The sequence below is a fragment of the Nicotiana sylvestris genome, chromosome 10, assembly GCF_000393655.2.
Source record: "Nicotiana sylvestris chromosome 10, ASM39365v2, whole genome shotgun sequence".
In the NCBI taxonomy this organism is placed as follows: domain Eukaryota; kingdom Viridiplantae; phylum Streptophyta; class Magnoliopsida; order Solanales; family Solanaceae; genus Nicotiana; species Nicotiana sylvestris.
Window position 1 is genome coordinate 14,191,648 of NC_091066.1, and position 21,412 is coordinate 14,213,059.

A 21,412-nucleotide genomic window follows, 5' to 3' on the forward strand; every position below is an offset into this window, starting at 1 on the left:
AGTTTGATCACTTTTAAAAAAGTCAAAACTTGAGCTTGCAAAATGTTCTCCAACTTTGTAAACTCTTGATTCTTTTTGCTGATTATGCAAAGGAAAAGGTTAAATTTTTTAACTCAATCTTAGCTTTTCTGCAGCAAAATATATATATAAAAAAATCCCTTGGACCAGTGACCAGTCTAGAGTTTTTGCAATAAATTAAGTTAGCGTTTGGACATAGATTTAGTTGAAACTTGAAAAAATAATTTTTGAAGTAGTTTTGAAAAATAATTTTTGGAAGTTGAAATTATGTTTGGACATGCATTTTATTTGAAATTTTTTTGAAGTTTTGTGAGTGTGAGAACAAATTTCACCCAAAATCTACCCTAAACTAGATTTTGGGAACTTGAAAAATAATTTCAGAAATTTTTCAAAAATAAATCATTAATATATGAACAAACAATGTTTTTAAAATGGATTTGAAAAAACTTTGCCAAAATGTATGGCCAAACGGGGCCAAAGTAATCAAAAGCTAATTTTGAAAAAGTATTTTTTTTTGTTGCAGACACAGTACTAACAAACACAAATTTTGTTAATTTGATTTTTCCTTTTTCGGAAAACTCAATTTTTGAAGTTTTTCAATCAAACGCTATTATTTCCATTTTTAATGATTTTTACTATAAATAATTCATCCGTTTCAATTTATGTGAACCTATTTGACCGGGCGCAGAGTTTAGTAAAAATAAAGGCTTTTGGAATTTGTGGTCCTGAACAAGTCAAAAAGGGGCCAAGAGTATTTGTGTGGTTATAAAAGCTTTTCATTAATGATAGAATTACAAGTTTAAGCTAAATTGTTTCCAAATTTAAAAATGAGTCATTCTTTTTGAAACGGACCAAAAAGAAAATAGGGTCACAAAACTGAAACGGAGGGAGTAGTAATGATTTTAGCATTTGACAACCAAATCATAATGAAATTAAAAATTGATAGTTGTTGGATCCAATTAAGATAAGCAACTTTATGTCGCGGCTATTCCATTCTGTATGCAGTCTCATCAACTGAATCTCACCACCTTTTAAAAGATTTGTAGAAGTGTTAAAAGTTATTTTTGCTCTAAACCTGCAATTACTTAAAGAAATACACCTACAATTATTGCCTTAATTAATCTTCATACATAATTATAATCATCAGAAGCAATCTCTCGGCTTACTCATAGCCCTGAGATCGTGGCGTTTTATCCTATGCGATTGTGATTACAAGGCTATCAACCAAAGAACTAGTTAATTAATAAATTAAAACTGGGAGATCATGAATTTTCTAATCACCTTGTTCTCTAACTGCATGCCACGTTGTTTGATTAGAAAATACGCCATGTGTAATTAGAATATCAAATGGTATTTATTTTCATATGATTAATTCTTGCATAATAATCGTGACCACATGCTTTACTAATATAGTACTAATATCGAAGTCAACAAGGATTGAGTAGTTCTTGTTTTCAAAGTGATGAACTTGCGGAATTATATTATACTCTCATGTTTTCTACGATCAATTACTTAAACTGTAATGTGCCGTTGGATTTGAAAAAAAGTTACGGTGAGATTAGTTATACTGTATTAGTTATATTATTTTTTATTAACTATTTGATATGCTGTATTAATCTTGAAATTATCAATTTCACGAATAATTTATTTTAGGATTAGTTATACTGAAATTAGTTGTGCTTGTATCCTGATATTATTTCTTGTTGACTGTTTGGTATGGTGTATTAATCCTGAAATTGTTATAACTGCAAACCAAAAGCAACAACAAGAAACAATGGCACAAATGCATTTCTAGTACTTGATAACGAAGAATAAATGAAAGCAGGCAAAAAGAAGGTTGTGGGAAATGAGGGAGGTCAATCAATACCTCTCTCTGGACATGATTAAATTACTCGGTTGGAATGCTCCTAACAAGTAAAAGGAGGTAACACTCCTTTGCAATAAGGAAAAGATAAGATTGATTGGTCTTGTTGAAACAAATTTAAATGTAACAGGATTAATCAAATAGCAAACACAATGTTTGGAGATGAGATTATATTAGTGTGCCACCAACTGTAAGTACAACACAGGTATCCCACTGCAAGTGGAGTTATTGGTATATCATTTGTTTATGCCTACAATACAAGTGAAGGCAGAAGAGAGCTATGGAACAGTGTCTGTGCTATGGTTGTTATTAGGGGATTTTAACTCTGTGCTAAGAATAGATGATAGGTCTGGTGGAGTACCAGTTACACTGGCTGAGGTGATTGAGTTCCATAGCTACATATGAGCTATTGGAACTGCCAAATAAAGGGCAAAGATACACCTGGAATGATAAATATGAAGGGGAGAGAATCTTCTCCAAAATAGATTGGGCATTCATCAACCAAGAATGGCTAGATGCAATGCCACCAAGTAGTAATAAGTATCTAGCATAGGGGATCAATGACCGCTATCATTGAAATAGAGGAGGCAACTACAAGGATTAGGAACTCACTTCAATATTGCAATATTTGTTCAAAGCACCCCAATTTTAAAGAGAAAGTCAAAAGCATATTGGATATGGAAATAGGAGGATGTAAAATAATGTTTCAAGTGGTACAGAAATTAAAACTCCTTAAGGGAGTTAAACTCTCAACACTTTAGGAACATACTATCAGATGCAACTATAGATAGAGAAGCATTGGAAGGAATACAAGACCAGCTGCAGAATGATCCCATGAATACTGAGTTGCAGAAAAAGGAGAGAATTATACCAAAAATTTAGACAGTCTTCCTATCTAGCAGAAATTTTCTTGCAACAGAGGAGTAATGCAAGGTTGGGAGATGATAATACAAGGTACTTCTACTCTGTCATCAAGCATAGGAGACTAAGGCATGTAATCACTCAGCTGAAAGACAAATATGGATAAGGAATCAATTGCTAAAAATTGTGTTGATTTCTATGAGGATCTGTTGGGGAATAAAGTAGGAATGGAACAGTTCTATCAGTGGAACACCAATTGAGATTGCTCCACCCAGTTTCAGAGAAGGAGGTGAAGTCTGCAATTTTTAAAATAGATAGCAATAAGTCCGGGACCTGATAAATATGGAAGTGGCTTTTTTAAAGTAGCATGTGACATTGTTGGTAAGAGTGTCACAGAGGCAGTTCTTGAAGTTTTTCATACTGGAGAGGTACTACAACAGCTAAATGCTACTAATATTGCATTGATTCCTAAAGATGAGGGGCCTGAACATGCTAGCCAATGCATGCCAATATCTTGTTGTAATGTGAACTACAAATGCATATCAAAGATACTATGTAGCAGGCTGAAAAAGCCAATATGGATCATTGTTGCTGATAATCAAACTGTTTTTGTCCAAGGTTCACAACGTCCTAATTTGTCATGACTTGATGAGGCACTATAGTAGGAAAAATTTACCTAGGTGCCTTAGTAAGATAGATTTAAAAAATGCCTATAATATGGTAAGCTGGGAGTTTGTGGAGGAAGCTTTGAATGGTTATGGATTTCTACAGAAATTCACTCAATTGATAATGGCCTGTGTATCCTCACCCAAATACAAAGTTAAAGTGAATGGAGGGGGCTATGGTTACTTCCCATGGAAGAGAGGGTTGAGGCAAAGAGATCCTCTATCTCCACTGCTATTTGTATTGGTAATGAAATATCTATCATGGGTGTTGAAGTGTATGAGTAACTTGCCAGATTTTAAGTTCCACCCTATGTGCAGAACTCTGAAACTCACCCACCTCATCTTTGCTGATAATCTAATGATCTTCTGCAAAGAAAAAAAAGAAAGCAGTACCTAAGGCTTTAACACATTTTAATGAAGTGATAGGGTTGGTTGCTAACTGTTGGCATAAAAAATAATCTCGCCCAGGAATAATATCCACAGCAAATAATAATAACACAAGAGAGTAACAATGACACCAAATATTTTAGCAGGATAAAATACAATACCCGAGTGAAGCAATATTACCACTATAATATTACAACTCAGTAGTGTCAAGAGACTACTACAGCTTTGGAAGAAATAACACTCTTTATTTAAAATACCTCACTACAATATTACTACCACTCACTAATTATCTCACAGACAATAATCTGTGGATTACTCTCACTAACTATATGTTGCTTCTCTCTTTATTTTGGTGTGTCTTAACTGAGAGGGAATCATCTTTATTTATAGGCAAATTTGCCAACCACTTAGCAACACAAATTTGACTTATTGCATTGCAAATTGCAAATTGAAATTTTCAGCCGCCCATATGCATTCAATCAGCCTATTTTGTCCAATTTTTTCAATCTTCTTCTTTTGGTTGGTGAGGTGTGGACCTCACAAATCTCTCCCTTAATTCTTCAGTCCAAGTCTTGTTCTCAATCTCTGAAAATCTTCAAACTTGAGAGGCTTTGTGAAGATATCTGCAACTTGATCATGAGACTTCACATATTTGAGCTCGACTTCCTTCTTCGCAATGCATTCTCTGATGAAGTGATACCTTGTATCTATATGCTTGCTTCGATCATGATACACTGGATTCTTTGCGAGTGCCTGCGCTGATTTGTTATCAATACAAATCTCTGTAGCTTCCATTTGTGGCAAATTGAGCTCCTTCAATAATCTCCTTAGCCAAATAGCATGACAGGTACATGATGTTGCTGCTATATATTCGGCTTCACAAGTCGAGAGAGTAACAATGGACTGTTTCTTTGAACTATAAGAAATAACAGAATCACCCAAGAAAAATACAAAACCAGTTGTACTTTTTCTATCATCAATATCTCCCGCACAATCACTATCACAAAATTCCATAAGACTGAAATCACTAGAAGAAGAATAAAATAGCCCAAAGTCAATCGTACCTTTTAGGTAGCGAAGAATTCTTCTAGTGACCTTCAAGTGAGTAGAGGTAGAAGCCTCCATGAACCGGCTAACTACTCCAACTGCAAAGAGTATATCTGGCCTGGTACAAGTCAAGTACCTCAAACTTCCCACAAGACTTTTGAAGAATGTGGGATTCACTTTTTCTCCTATATTAAACTTGGACAATTTTGTCCCACTTTCCATCGGTGTGTTAACGGGGTTGCAATCGAGCATGTTGAACTTCTTCAATATCTCCTTTGTATAGCTTTCTTGAGAGATAAAAATTCCATCCTCCATCTGCTTCACTTCTAAGCCCGGGTAATATGACATGGGCCCTACGTCTGTCATCTCGAACTCACGGGACATATCTTTCTTGAAAGCTTCAAACAAACTTGGGTTATTACCCGTGAAAATAAGATCATCAACATAAAGACAAACAATTAAGATATCTCCATTAGTATGAACTTTAAGGTAAAGAGCATATTCATGGAGACAACGAGTAAACCCATTGTCTTGAAAATACTTGTCGATGCAACTATTCCATGCTCGTGGGGCTTGCTTTAATCCATATAAAGCTTTCTTCAACCGCAACACTTTATCTTCATGGTTTTTGACCACGAAGCCTAATGGTTCTTCAACATAGACTTCTTCTTCAAGATAGCCATTCAAGAAGGCTGATTTGACATCTAGTTGATGAATCTTCCACTTCATTTGCGCCGCCAAAGAGATCAGCAAACGAATAGTCTCCATGCGGGCAACAGGTGCATAGACTTCTTCATTGTCAATGCCTTGCCTTTGCTTGTAGCCTTTAGCCACAAGGTGTGCCTTGCATTTCTCCACATCTCCATCAGCATTCTTCTTTATTTTGTATACCTATTTCACTCCAATTGCTCGATGACCCTTGGGAAGAATTGTTAACTCCCAAGTGTTGTTCTTCTCTATTGACTTGATCTCCTCCTCCATGGCTTGTCTCCACTTTTTGTTTGTAACAGCTTCATCAAAGTTCATTGGTTCACTGTCAGCAAAGAGACAACATAAAAAATCAAAATTAGTAACTTCTTCTGTGTCCTCATAGAGCTCTTGAATGCTCCTTGTCCTTTGCGGCTATTCATTTTAACCTTCTTGAGAAGAGGGAGATGCAACATTTGTTGGAGAAGGAGGTGGAGTTGTGTCCTGAACAAGTTCCACGGTCTCTGGTTCTTCTTCATCACCAAAGTATGGAAGAAAATCATATGAAGTTTCTTCCTCAGCTTCCCAATTCCATGCCAATTCTTCATCAAATTCAACATCACGACTTACCACCACCTTGCCGCTGCTTGGGTTGTATAGCTTGTAGCCTTTTGAACTCGTATCATAGCCAACAAACACATGCTTAACACTTCGATCGTCAAGCTTTGCTCTCCCTTGATGTGGCACATGAGCATAGGCTATGCTCCCAAAGATTCTCAAGTGCTTGACACTTGGCTTTCTTCCACTCCATGCTTCTTGAGGGGTTTGATCTCTAACATTTCTTGTTGGAGACCTGTTATTCAAATAAACTGCACAAGAAACAGCTTCGGCCCAAAATTCCTTAGGCATACTTTTAGCTTTCAACATACATCTAGCCATATTAAGAATCGTTCGATTCTTTCTCTCTGCAACACCATTTTGTTGAGGTGAATAAGGTACCGTTAGAGGGCGACGAATTCCATGAAGTTGACAGAAGTCATTAAATTCGTTTGAGGTGAATTCGCCTCCTCTATCGGACCTTAGAGCTTTAATTTCATAGCCACTTTCTTTCTCCACAAGTACTTTGAAATTTTTAAAAGCAGCAAAAGCTTCAGATTTTTGGTTCAAGAAATAAACCCAAGTCTTTCTACTAAAGTCATCAATGAAAAGCAGAAAGTATTTTCTTTTACCAAAAGAAGGTGGATTGATTGGTCCACACACATCAGTGTGGACAAGCTGGAGCGGCTTGGTTGATCTTGACATGGCCTCCTTTGGAAAACTCCTCCTTGCATGTTTCCCAAGAAGACAAGCTTCACACAATTGATTTGGATGGTTGATTGATGGTATCCCATGTACCATTTTCTTTTCTCCCATTGATTTGAGCGCTTCAAAATTTAAGTGCCCAAATCTCATGTGCCAACACCATGGTTCATCTTGCACATTAGCCTTCAAACACTTTGCATTAATTGTTTTAAGATTCAGAGAAAACAATCTATTCTTTGCCATATGCACTTTAGCAATTAGAATTCCACTTGAATCTCTAAGCCAAAGATGCATATTTTTCATGTGGATGTCATATTCCTTTTCAAGAAGTTGGCCCAAACTTAAAATATTACTTTTTAATTTTTGGCACATAATAAACATCTTGAATTAACTTGTGACTACCATCTTTACAGGAGATCAGAATCGTACCTATCCCTTCGATTTGAACCTTTGAGGTATCTCCAAAGGACACATTACCTCTCACTGTTTTATTGATCTCCACAAACTTCTCTTTGCATCCACACATATGATTGCTTGCTCCATTGTCCAAATACCACGAGCTGCAACTATCTCTGTCTTCTTCCTTGAGTGCCATCAACAACGTTGACTCATTTTCTTCTTTCTTGTCGTCAACAAGGTTAGCCTTTTCTTCAACATTGCTACGACATTCCCAAGAGTAATGGCCAAATTTATGACAATTATAACATTCAATTTTTGATTTGTCATACCTTTGTCCATTATTTTCTTGGTAGTATCCACGTCCTCTTCCTCCTCTTTGTCCACGACCACGACCTCTGAATGTTTGGTGGATTTTAACTTCATTGTTGAAGTTGTTACCATTACTTCTTCCTCTTCCATGATCTCCTCGGCCTCGGCCTCGTCCTCATCTGTTTCCTCGATAGCTTGTTTCACCTCTATAATCCTTGAAGGATGCCTGAGTTTTAAGATGTTGCTCCAATGGCACTTCTTGTCTCCTTTTGATCTTTTCTTCGTGGGCTTGTAAAGAACCTTCCAATTGCTCCACCATCATAGAGTCTAAATCTTTAGACTCCTCAATAGCACACACCACAAAATCAAATTTAGGTGTTAAAGTGAGAAGAATCTTTTCTACCATACGGACATCTTCTATATCCTCCCCGTATCTTCTTAGTTGATTTACAACAGCCTTCACTTTTGAAAAATAATCTGAGATGCATTCGGATTCTTTCATTTTTAAAGCTTCAAAATTAGCCCTTAGAGTTTGAAGTTTTACCTTTTTCACCTTGTCAACTCCTTGAAGAGAATTTTGTAAAATCCCCCAAGCTTCCTTTGAGGTGGTAGCATCTGCCACCTTCTCAAACATGGCATCATCCAAACATTGGTGGATGAGCGTGAGAGCTTGTTGATCCTTCTTCCTTGTCTTTGCCAAGACTTCTTTTTCATTTTGAGGCAGAGCTTCCTCATTATCTAGTTTTGCATACCCTCTGTCTACAATTTCCCACACATCCTGGGAGCCAAGAATGGCTTTCATACGTAGACACCATTTCTCATAATTATTTTTTGTGAGACAGGGGTACTGAAAAGATAGCGGACCATTATTTGCCATGGCTCTGATACCGCGTTGTTGGGATAAAAAATAATCTCACCCAGGAATAATATCCACAGCAAATAATAATAACACAAGAGAGTAACAATGACACCAAATATTTTAGCGGGATAAAATACAATATCCGAGTGGAGCAATATTACCACTATAATATTACAACTCAGTAGAAGAGACTACTACAACTTTGGAAGAAATAACACTCTTTATTTAAAATACCTCACTACAATATTACTACCACTCACTAATTATCTCACAGACAATAATCTGTGGATTACTCTTACTAACTATATGTTGCTTCTCTCTTTATTTTGGTGTGTCTTAACTGAGATGGAATCATCTTTATTTATAGGCAAATTTGCCAACCACTTAGCAACACAAATTTGACTTATTGCATTGCAAATTGCAAATTGAAATATTCAGCCGCCCATATGCATTCAAGCAGCCTATTTTGTCCAATTTTTTCAATCTTCTTCTTTTGGTTGGTGAGGTGTGGACCTCACACTAACATGGAAAAATCTACCATGTTCCTTGCATGAGTAGATGATCAGACTAAGGAACAACTATTGAATCAAATAGGTTTTGAATTGAGATCCTTCCCTATCAGATATTTAGGATTCATAAAAAAATGGAATAGAATGGACTGTCATCAGCTGATCACAAGCAAAATTAAGAATTCCTATGCCAAGCAATTATCTATATTGGGAAAAATTGATTTTACATATTAAAGTGGAATAAAGATGACGTGTCAAGACACGTAGACTAGTCAAAGAGTTACAGCTGGCAAAGAGACACGAGTTGTAACGGATACGAGCAAAGACAAAGGAAGAGGCACGGGCAGATATTCAAAGGACTCGGCGCCCATACCTATTTAAGTCATTTAGGTCTACGAATCAAGGGGAATGAATCTGACAATATATGAGAGTACAGATACAGTATTTAATGAGCATTAAATACTGAATACGTTAGAGAATCTGTATTAAATACAATGATTGTGTAATATAGCATTCAATGTCTTTAATTACTCATAATAGCCTAATTATGACAAGGGCAAAACACATATCTCCCAAATATCTATAAAAAGGAGATAACTGATCAATTGTAGAGACACAAAATACTATCTGAGTACAATGATTTACTTGTTTTTCTTCTGATTATATTTTTGCTAGCAAAATTACTTTCTTTCATATATTCTTTTGATTATCAGTAACCCGAGTTCTTCTAAATTAAAGCTTTGACCGAAATCCCATTTTTTGGTTAAACAAATTGGTTCCGTTACCGGGAATCTGATAATCTATTCTCTTTTGGCTTAAGTTTCCTTGTTGCATCAATCATGTCGAACAATAATGAAAACATCCAAGGAAATCAAGGAAACTAACAACTTTAGGGAGATCCACAGGGTACTCACACCCCGATCCCTTCTCCACGAGGCTCTCCTCGGCGGTCTCGTGAAGGCACTCCTAACGGATCTCATACAAATGGAAACGTGCAATTTGAAAATGTTGAAGCTATCGATGAAGCTTTGCAAAAACTAATTGCTGCTCAGGTCAATAAAGCTCTAGAGGCTTTTGCTAGCCAGTTACCTGCTGCACCAACCACCCCCACTCCAATTAACAACAATCTGGAGAATCCTTGGTCCGGGCTTGTTAATTCAGGTAGTGGTGGAATCCCCAACAAACCACAGGAGGGAGAACCAGGTAACTTAGTCAATTCTAATTTACAAAATTTAGTACTAACATTGCAGAAACAACTCAAGGAGCAAAGTGACCGCATAGAACAAATACCCGGGGTGCCTCCCGTATTCAAAGGGATAGACATGGATAAATATTCACAGCAACCCTGGAAGCCAAGTGCTGCTCCCCTCCTGATTCCAAAAAAATTCAAAATGCCTGATATTCCAAAATATGATGGAACAACAGACCCACGAGACCACGTGATTGCATTCACAACAGACGTAAAAGGCAATGATTTGACTAAGCAGGAGATTGAATCGGTATTAGTCAAAAAATTCGGTGAAACACTCACCAAGGGAGCATTAACATGGTATTCTTTTTTATCCAAAAATTCTATAAATTCTTTTGCTGAGCTTGCAGATTCTTTCATCAAAGCACACCCGGGAGCTCAAAAAATCGAAAAAAGAATGAAAGATATTTTCAAGATCAAGCAAGGGGACTCAGAATTGCTTAGAGAATTTGTGGATAGATTCCAACGTGAAAGAATGACATTACCACGTGTACCAGATAATTGGGCAGCTATAGCTTTCACAAGCAATTTGAATGAAAAAAGCTCAAAAGCTACGAGGCGACTCAAAGAAAGCCTTCGTGAATTCCCATCTACAACGTGGAATGACGTTTACAACAGGTATATCACGAAGTTGAGGATAGAAGAAGATATTGTTCCACGACTTCAAAAAGAAGAAAAGGAAAGTTTGAGATGTGCGGAGACCAAAAAAAGATCCGGTAAAAATAGGTACGAGCCATACATGGGACCTGTGGGAAAAGACTCACGATCAAAGCAGGAAAATCAAAGGTATGATCACAGATCAAGGAATAGAGAGTCAGGTTCTTCATCAAGATTTAGAAACGATCGAAATATCTATGAGTCACGAGATGATGAGAGAAATTTGAAGGCGAGATTTGGCGGTTATAGTTTCAACGTGAGCACTTCCGAGCTCGTAGCTGTTTTGAGAAGCATGGGAGATAAGGTACGATGGCCAAAAGAGATGAGATCGAATCCAAACAGGCGCAACCCTGATCATTGGTGCGAGTTTCATAATGACCATGGGCATAAAACGGCAGATTGTAGGGTTTTACAAAGTGAAGTTGATCATTTATTAAAACAAGGATATCTCACTGAGTTGTTCAGTAAGAAAGGTAAGAAAGCTTACATTAAGAACATGCAGGAGCCTCCGAAGCCACCTTCTCCCAAAAGAACCGCCAATGTTATAAGCAGAGGTGAAGACATTAATGGAATATTATACACTGCAGCTAACAAAATTTCCAAAGTTACAATTACCCAAGGGAAACGGGTGCGGCATGTCATAGAGGAAGAAACCGTTACATTTGATGATGCAGATGTAGATGGTGTATTAACCCCTCATAACGATGCACATGTAATATCTCTAATTGTACATGATATTTGATCTAGGTAGTTCCGTGAACATTATTTTGCTAAGAGTATTACGTGAGATGCAAGCAGAAGATAGAATAGTACCAAAGGCACATACTCTATCTGGATTTGACAATTCTAGTGTTGTGACGAAAGGAGAGGTGACACTCACCACATTCGCAAAAGGAGTCATTAAAGATACAAAGTTTCAAGTAGTAGATATGGAGATGACTTACAATATGATCCTTGGGAGACCATGGATCCATGAAATGGATGTTGTTCCTTCAACCTTGCATCAAGTCATCAAATTTTCATCACCCTGGGGAGTATGTCAAATTCGTGGAGATCAACATACATCTAGGAGCATCAATTCTGTAGCAAATTCAAGTACAAAAAATGAAGGAAAATAGCAATCACAGAAGACAGTTAAGGGCACCACAACACAAGCCTTAACTGAACAGGGACAAACAAATGTAGATTCAAGGCCTGACACCATTCAAGAACCAGAAGAAAATAAAAATATCAAAACAACAATTGAGGAATTAGAGCCTGTTGTGTTATTTGCTCAATGTCCTGATAAGAAAGTCAACGTAGGGGCCAATCTTAGCCAAGGCATGAGAGGTAAGTTAATTAAATTTCTAAAAACTAATGTAGACTGTTTTGCTTGGTCCTACTCTGACATGACAGGGATACCACCTGAGGTGGACTCACAAATTAAATGAAGACCCATCATACCCTCATGTCAAGCAAAAGAAAAGAAAGCAAGGAACTTTCAAGAATCAGGTGATTCAAGAAGAGGTTCAAAAATTGCTAAAGATTGGATCCATCCACGAGGTAAAGTATCCTAATTGGTTAGCCAATACTATCGTAGTTCCAAAGAAAAATGTTAAGTGGAGAGTTTGTGTAGATTACACAGACCTTAATAAAACTTTCCCTAAAGATTCATTCCCCTACCACATATAGATCAGCTGATTGATGTAACTGCATGGCATGAACTATTAAGCTTTTTAGATGCATATTCAGGTTATAATCAGATCAAAATGGATCCGGGAGATGAAGAAAAAACTTCATTTATAACAGACAGAGGGACATACTGCTATAAAGTAATGCCTTTTGGTCTAAAAAACGCTGGTGCAACATATCAGAGGTTGGTTACTAAAATGTTTCAAGAACATTTGGGAAAAACCATGGAAGTTTATATAGATTATATGCTCATTACAACTCAGCATTCGAGAGATCACATATCACACTTGTCTGATACTTTTCAAATTCTGTGCAAATTTAATATGAAGTTAAATTCCGAGAAATGTGCATTTGGTGTTGCATCAGGTAAGTTTTTAGGTTTTCTTGTTTCTAACCGTAGTATTGAAGTGAATCCCACACAGATTAAGGCCATTGAATAAATCCCTGATATGCTTTCAAGTAAAAAAGATGTTCAAAGATTAACTTGAAGAATTGCAACCTTGGGAAGATTCATTTCCAAATCATCGGAAAAGTGCTTTAAATTCTTTTCAGCTCTTAAAAAGCAGGATCATTTTGAATGGAATGAGGAATGTCAGCAAACGCTCAGAAATTTGAAAACGTACTTATCAAATCCACCATTGCTGGCAAAACCAAAGGCTGAGGAAAAACTTCTCATTTACCTTGCTGTTTCTGAAGTAGCGATAAGTGATGTTTTAGTCCGAGAAGACCAAGGTAAACAATCTCCGATATATTATGTTAGTAAATCTTTATTAGATACAGAGACACGATATCCTCAATTAGAAAAGCTTGCACTTGCATTAATCATGGCATATAGGAAATTAAGACCTTACTTTCAGTGTCACCCTATTGTTGTAGTAACAACTTATCTCTTATGTAATATATTGCATGAGTTATCATGTAGATTGGGTAAGTGGGCTATAGAATTGAGTGAATACAAAATCACATACCAACCTAGAATTGCTATAAAATCTCAAGTGTTAGCTGATTTCGTGGAAGATTTTAGCCAAGGGATGCAATTAGAAGCAGAAAACGAATTATAGGTGTTCAATAGAGCTAACCCAGGAACTTGGTCATTATTCACTGATGGTTCATCTAATGTAAAAGGTGCATGTTTAGGGATCGTATTAGTACCACCCATGTGAAACGATTCGACAAGCTATCAAATGTCATTTTATAACTAATAATGAGGCAGAATATGAGGCTATGATTGCAGGTTTAGAACTTGCACGAGAATTTGGCATAAATTGGATTATAATCAAGAGTGATTCACAACTCGTAGTTAATCAAATGCTGGGGACTTATAAAACCAGGGAAGCGAGGATGCAACAGTACTTGGAAAAGGTACGAGATTTTATAAAACAATTTCAAAATTAGAAAGTTACACAAATACCAAGGGACGAAAATATTGAAGCAGACGCCCTAGCTAATCTCGCATCTGCGACTGACGTGGCAAGTGATGCAAACGCTTCAGTTATTCATTTGTTTCATTCAGTTCTCTACCCCGACAAGAATGAGGTAAATTTTAATAACTTAACGTGGGATTGGAGGAACGAGATTGTTGCTCGTTTGCAGTATGGTAGCGTCCCTGGTGATAAGAAAAAAGCTCATGCGCTTTGAAAAAAGGCTGCTCGGTACTGCATAAAACAAGGCAATCTTTATCGAAAAATATTCGATGGTCTCTTAGCAAGATGCCTCGGACCTTCTCAAACGAAGTACATAATAAGGGAAATACACGAAGGGTATTGTGGGAATCACGTAGGAGGAAGATCATTGGTAAGAACCCTAATCAGGGCAGGGTATTATTAGCCTAAAATGGAAGAAGAAGCAGAGAGTTTCTTGGCTAAATGCGATAAATGTCAAAGGTACGGTAACAATATGCATAGATCTGCGGAGTTACTACATCCGGTCATTGCACCGTGGCCATTTATGAAATAGAGAATGGATATCGTGGGTCCATTACCTCAAGCAAAAGGACATGTAAAATTTTTGCTCGTACTCACTGATTATTTTACTAAATGGGTAGAGTCAGGAGCATTCAAACATGTGCGAGAAAAGGAAGTGAAAGATTCCATTTGGCGGAATATCATATGCCGATTTGGTGTACCAAAGGAAATCGTGTGCGATAATGGCCCTCAGTTTATAGGAGCTCAAATCACAGAATTCTTTCAAAGTTGGCAGATTAAAAGGATTACGTCTACGCCTTATCATCCAGTGGGTAATGGGCAAGCAGAATCAACAAATAAAGACATTATCAACAATTTGAAGAAGTGTTTAGAGGAATCAAAAGGTAATTGGCCAGAAGTGTTACCTGGTGTTTTATGGGCATATCACACAATCACAAAAACAAGTACAAGAGAAACACCATTTTTGTTGATGGAGCAGAAGCTTTAATTCCCGTTGAGATAGGAGAGCCAAGTACAAGGTTTACACAGACAACAGAAGAGTCTAATGACGAAGAAATGCGTGTAAATCTTGATTTACCTAAAGGAAGACGGGAAGCTGCATTAATAAGAATGGAAGCACAGAAGCAAGTCATAGAATGGTACTACAACCGAAGAGCACGCCTCAGATTCTTCAAAATTGGGGACTTAGTGCTCAAAAAGGCTTTCCAATCTATGAAGGCAGCTAATGCGGGTAAATTAAGTCCAACATGGGAGGGACCCTATAGAATTCACGATATTGCAGGTAAAGGAGCATACGAACTGGAAACAATGGATGGCAAAATACTACCTTCATATTGGAATGCTATTCATTTGAAGAGATACTAAGTCTTAGGAATAACCACTGTCAGGTATCTATGTTTTAAAATTCTATTTTTGAATTGCTAAAATTTTACTAACGATTTTAGATGATAGGCAAAAAGCTAGACCGTACTAAATGATGAGTCACGACCTGCAAGTCACGTGGAATACATTAAACTTCACGGCCCAGGGTTACAAATATTCTGATAGAAATTCAAAATGGGTTAAACAGTCTTCATCTATAATCGTACCTCCGAGTCCCTTATGTTTTTCCTTTTTCAGGGAAAGGACCAAATGAGAGGAATAATCAAGTGCTCGAGGCTTCATACTTCAATACTCAAACACTTGGGGGACTACATAATATACACATGCATGTGTATAAAGAAGGCAAAGAAGATTGAGAAAAATCAAAGTTCAAGCCTGAAAAAGTCAAGTGCATAGTAAAAGTCACGAACTAAGGCCAAAGAAAACCTTACTATAGTTAGGGTAAAGGCTATGTACTGAAACGAGTTATAAATAAAAACCTCGTATTTATTATCTTTACTTTTTTAAATCTGTTACAAGAAAAACAGTTATGAGAAAGTTATAGATGTAATTCAAATACATGTAAAGAGTTATTCAAAACTAGACAAGGTTCAAATAAAGACTTGTCAAAGTTATTTCAAAGAAACATGTGTATTCCTATTTCTTTTATCGTATGTTAAACACCATTATGAAGTTGAGACGTCTTCTTCATTAAGTGTCGAATATAAAAGGCCCCTCTTTTATAAAACTCATGTTTAAATTAATTAGTCATGAGGTTAACAGAAGCATTTTTGAAGAATAAAAATGCAAATTATTCTGTAAGTCCTTAGAAATAAAGGCAAGAATAATGTAAACAGAAGTTCAAGGTAATAACAAGAAAACTTCTTAATATTTTTTAAAAAAACTTAAGACTAAGTACGAACTTAGTTGTAAAGCTACGAATTGTTTATAAAATTGCCCTATGAAAAGGTCTGGGACTTGCGTTTCCAAAATAAACCCTCAACTGAAACCAAGGATTTGATCAAAAATTTTCGAATAAAACAAAAACAAAGATATTCAAACAACTAAAACTGGTCACTGAGAAGTTGAAGGTACTGAAGCAGGAGCATCAACAGCAACAGGCTCAACTTGGGCAGGAGTATTAATAGTTGCGGGCTTAACTTGACTTGCAACAACAAGCTCAACTGGGCTTGCAGTAGTTGGGATACCCGTATCGACTTCAACATTCACAGAAGCTTCAGCCACGGGAGAAGGAAAATCTTGAGTTTGCTGAGTTTTCTCAATAGTTTCATTGATTTTAGCAGATTCCAAGTTGAAATTTTCTTGGCCAGCTTCAATTAGGGTATCACGACGTGAATTCAAAAACGCCCAACTTACTTCAATAGCAGATTTATCTTCAAGGATCTCATAATCCCTTTCCCAGTCAGCAATCTCGTTCGTTAACTTCTCATTTTCAGCCAAGGCAGATGTGTAAGAAGTCTGGAGAGAGGCATGGGAGCTTTCTAAAGCACGCACCTTATCAGAAGAAGCTCGAAAGTCTTCTTGTGCCTGAGTCAAATTTTGTACGAGCTCCCCAGCGTAAGCTTCTTTTTTTACTCAAAAGAGCTTTCAACTCTCTGATTTCTTCACTAGCCTTGGACAGCTGCTCTGAGAAGGAAGTTTCAAGGCGAGTTTTTTCTTTTCTGCTTGGCTTGAGGAAGCCTTTTTAACTGCCAACTCCGAAGTCAAAGCCCATATCTGCTGCTCCAAGTTATTCTTACTTTCTTCTAAGTACTCCATATCAATTTGAAGGCTTTCATACTGTACCTTCCAATTACACACCTCTAATTGAGAATCACGCACTAATTGCTCTGAGAGGGCAACCCTTTTCATCATCTCCGTGCCAATAAGATTGGCCTATAAAAAGAGGGAAGAGAAATAAGAATCTCAAAGATAGGAAAATTTTAAAGCACATCAAAGGAGAATACCTTTAAAGAAGCGTGCACAATATCATTCATCAAAGTCAAAGAGCTATGGCTCTCTAGCTTGGCTCGTTCAATTGGTCCAATTAAAGGCTTCAACCATACATCTGCTTGACCCAATTTCCTTAAGAGATTGCCCTCAGTGGGGACTTCAATGATCACTTGCCTCATAGCACCACTCCTACTTGAGGAGCGAACTTCAGCATGGTGAATGATTGGGGGAGGAATTGTTAAAAGAGGAACAGTAGAAGTAGTAAAGACAGTCTGGGAAGGAACGGAAATAGCCGAGATCAGCAAAGAATGAGTCACAAACACGGGTGTAGAAAAAGAAGCTAGAGGTGCTTCATCAAAAAATGGGCCTAATCCTTCACCACCAAACCCGCTGATAAAAAGCTGCTCAACAGAGTCATGAGTAGCAGCGGGAGCAACATCATCGTCAAGAATCACTACCGGGGCTTTAATAGACTCGGTAAGGGGAATATAACGGCGAGGGGATGCTTCTTCTTCTTCATCAGAAATGATGCATCTCCAAGCTCGTGGCCTTGTTATCAAAGATCCCCCGTCTTCCTCTTCTTCAGAGCCTTGGTCATTAACGTCTTTTCTTTTCGATGAAGAACCCAAGATTATTTCTTGGGTCATTTCCAAAGAGATACGAGAAGTCGTGACCGCCTCGGCAGTAACTCTTCGAATAGAAAATCTTGATAAAAAGAAGGATTGAAATTAGTTTAGAAAAATAAAAAATATATACGTAAGGTAAAATCTCTTACCATGAGTTTTTACTGTCCAACCAAATCGTTGGGAAATGGTCTTCCAAGATCTACCATCCATTGTCGCAATCTTCAATAGCTTGTCTACCTAATCACGAAAATTGGGAACATCTTCTACTACTCCCATGGTTGCTGAAAAAGCAAGGCAAAATTAGAAGAATTAACAAAATTAAAGAAAAAGGTACGAGAAAGTTAGAAGACTCACGTGCAAAATTCCACTTCTCAGGGAAGGGAATATTATCTTCACCCACTAAACCACCAGTGGGGGCAGCAACAAACCTGGCATACCAGCCACGGTCTTTGTCATCCTCAGGGCTCACCAAAACTTTCTTACTCCTGGCTATTAGTGTGAAAACACCATTGCAGAAGAGTCTAGGGGAGTAAAGGTGAATCAAATGAGGGAAAGTAAAGAGAACACCGGCTGTGTTGGTCAAATGCCTCAAACAGGCAACAACCCTCCATATGATTGGGCCAATTTGACTGAAACAAACATCGAAGAAACGACAGAACTCAAGAATAACAAGGTCAATAGATGGTCTAAACCTTAAGGTGAAAGGGTATGTATAAACAAAAGAAAACCCTGTCATGTAAGAGGTGAATCTTTGATTTGGATTAGGGATAATAATAGGGAAATCATTACTCTAATGACAGTCTCTACGAACTACAAGAAATCAAACCTTCTATGATTTGAGTGAGATAAATATCAGCACGATCTAAACTAGAGACTTAGTTCCTAAGAGATTCTTTATCATGATAAAAGGAACTATCTTCTCTACTGGGCTCAAGAAGAGGTTCAGAAGGTTCTTTACCTCTTGAAGGAGATCTTTGTGAAAGTGAACCCCTAGTTCTAGAAGAAGGGCCAGAACTAGGTAAAGGAGTGGAAGAACCGCGAACATATCCTAAATTACGAAGCCTACCTCCCCTTCTGCTTATAATGGGGGCATTAAGAAAGGTATCAACTATGGGAACTCTTCTAGGGTTAGAATTTGAAGAAGACATGATGAAGGAGAATGATACGATGAAGAAGCAAATAGGGATTTGAGAGATTGAATATTCAGTAAACTTTATGTGGAAAAGACAAAGAAAAAAATTATATTTATACTGATAAGTAACCACCGAAGGAAAAAGCGTAATGATGGAAGTACCATAATAATGATAATTAATGCTTCGTGAATAGTGGAGCCGTGAAAAAGCCTTAAAAAGGACTGCAAAACTACAGAACTAATGAAAAGGTGACATGTGTGAAGAGCATTAAATGCAAGTGACAATTGAAGCGTCAATTTTGTCATAACATTTATGGTAACAAAAATTCTCGTTTTAATGAAATCCACTTCCTAAATATTCAATTGATGAATAAGTGGCAAGTGGGGGGACTATCCGTATTGGGAAAAATTGAGTTACATATTAAAGTGGAATAAAGATGACGTGTTAAGACACGTATACTAGTCAAAGAGTTACAGCTGGCAAAGAGACACGAGTTGCAATAGATACGAGCAAAGGCAAAGGAAGAGGCACATGCAGATATTCAAAGGACTCGACGCTCGTACCTATTTAAGTCATTTAGGTCCAGGAATCAAGGGGAATGAATCTGACAATATATGAGAGTACAGATACAGTATTTAATGAGCATTAAATACTGAATACGTTAGAGAATCTGTATTAAATACAATGATTGTGTAATGTAACATTCAATGTCTTTAATTACTCATAATAGCCTAATTATTGCAAGGGCAAAACGTATATCTCCCAAATAGCTATAAAAGGGAGATAACTGATCAATTGTAGAGACACGAAATACTATCTGAATACATTGATTTACTTGTTTTTCTTCTGATTATATTTTGCTAGCAAAATTACTTTTTTTCATATATTCTTTTGATTATCAGTAACCCGAGTTCTTCTAAATTAAAGTTTTGACCGAAATCCCATTTTTTGGTTAAACATTATCCTATGCATACTGACTTCAAGTGGTCAATACAGTATTATTTCCCATCTTCAACTTCTGGGATCAATCTTCATTCTTCCTCCAAGTTTTCTGGGACTACTTATGGGGGCGCACTGAGGAAAAGAGGAAAGTATCATTGATGTCTTGGGAGAAGGTATGTATGCTAAAGAAGTTTGGGGGACTGAACATAAAGGGAAGCAGGGGCCGGAACACTACATCAGTAGGGAGACTATTGTGGCAGCTATCTGAAAAGCAGGACACTCTATGGGCCAAATGGGTATATATATATATATATATATATATATATATATATATATATATATATATATATATATATATATGAAAAATGAGGACAACATATGAATGCATAAGTCACCGCTGGACTGCAGTTGGTATCGGAAGAAAATTAACTCAATGAAGAAAAAAATGAAACTATGGTATAGCCAGGGCAAGCACCAGCTCACTTTCGATGGGAAATACTCTATTACAAGAAGTTATAATGCATTATTGAGACCTCAGATAAGATTAAGAGAGACTGATCTAGTATGGAACTCCATTTCCCAACCAAAGCACATGTTCAACCTTTGGATAGCAATACAGGGAAGGCTTCTAACCAAAGATAGGATGAGTAGGCAGTAGATTGCACATTAACATATTGTTGCCTATGTGAGAATCAAACACAGAAAATTGCGACACATCTATTTGCTGAATGCTCTTGGATAAAAGAAGTTCGACAATATTTAATCCATGGATAGGAACTATAATACAACTGGGAGAATTGGAGTAGATTAACCGACGGCATTGGATGAAATTCAAAAAGGAAACGGTGACAGCAGTATGGAGCACAATGGTGTATCATGCATGGAAGGTAAGAAACTGAAAAAATTTCAAGGGAACAAATGTAATAGAGTTAGTTGTGACACAGATAAAAAAGGAAACCACAGAGAGAATATGAGTAGCTCAATTGTCTAAGAAAGCACGTAGATGTCAGAGTCTTATTCAGAAACTTCTTTGTAATTAGATGTTGTTGGAGGCCTAGTACTTTGCAATAATCTTCCTAGAAGATAGGTTGTGAAACTAGGTGCTCTTTAGTGTATTGATTAATTTGTTTGTTATGGTAATATTCACAATTGTACCAACAAAAAAATTGTGACCAAGTAGAAATGATCTCAAGATATTTTCTAACTTAAGACTCAACAAACTAATAGACTAAGGTTATTTCTTGTCTAGAAGTATGATAACTAAAGTTATTATTTCAGTTCTTTCAAAAAATTCAATACTGCTTACAAAAATTCTTGTCTCCGCCCCTGCCTCCGACTCGTTCCAACATCCTGAATGGGGATGGATCTAAAGTTCTAAACTCAGATTTGCGATTTGTCTACCTTTCTAGCTACAGAGAGATGAGGGTGTGGTTTTCGAATCTCAATTCAAATTAAAAATATGTAAGAAACTAGCCATATCGATCTAAG

At 37.0% G+C, this 21,412-nt stretch overlaps 1 protein-coding gene across 1 annotated transcript; it reads right to left on the reverse strand.

The window, feature by feature from the left end:
• Positions 1–7,714: 7,714 nt before the first annotated feature.
• Positions 7,715–8,041, reverse strand: LOC138879025 (uncharacterized). Its single transcript, XM_070158598.1, has one exon. The coding sequence runs from the start codon at positions 8,039–8,041 to the stop codon at positions 7,715–7,717; it is 327 nt and encodes a 108-aa protein (XP_070014699.1).
• Between the last annotated feature and the right edge of the window lie 13,371 nt (positions 8,042–21,412).

Excerpts from the sequence above, each read along its gene's own strand:
- LOC138879025 (XM_070158598.1), bottom strand. The coding sequence starts at position 8,041 with ATGAAAGAATCCGAATGCATCTCAGATTATTTTTCAAAAGTGAAGGCT.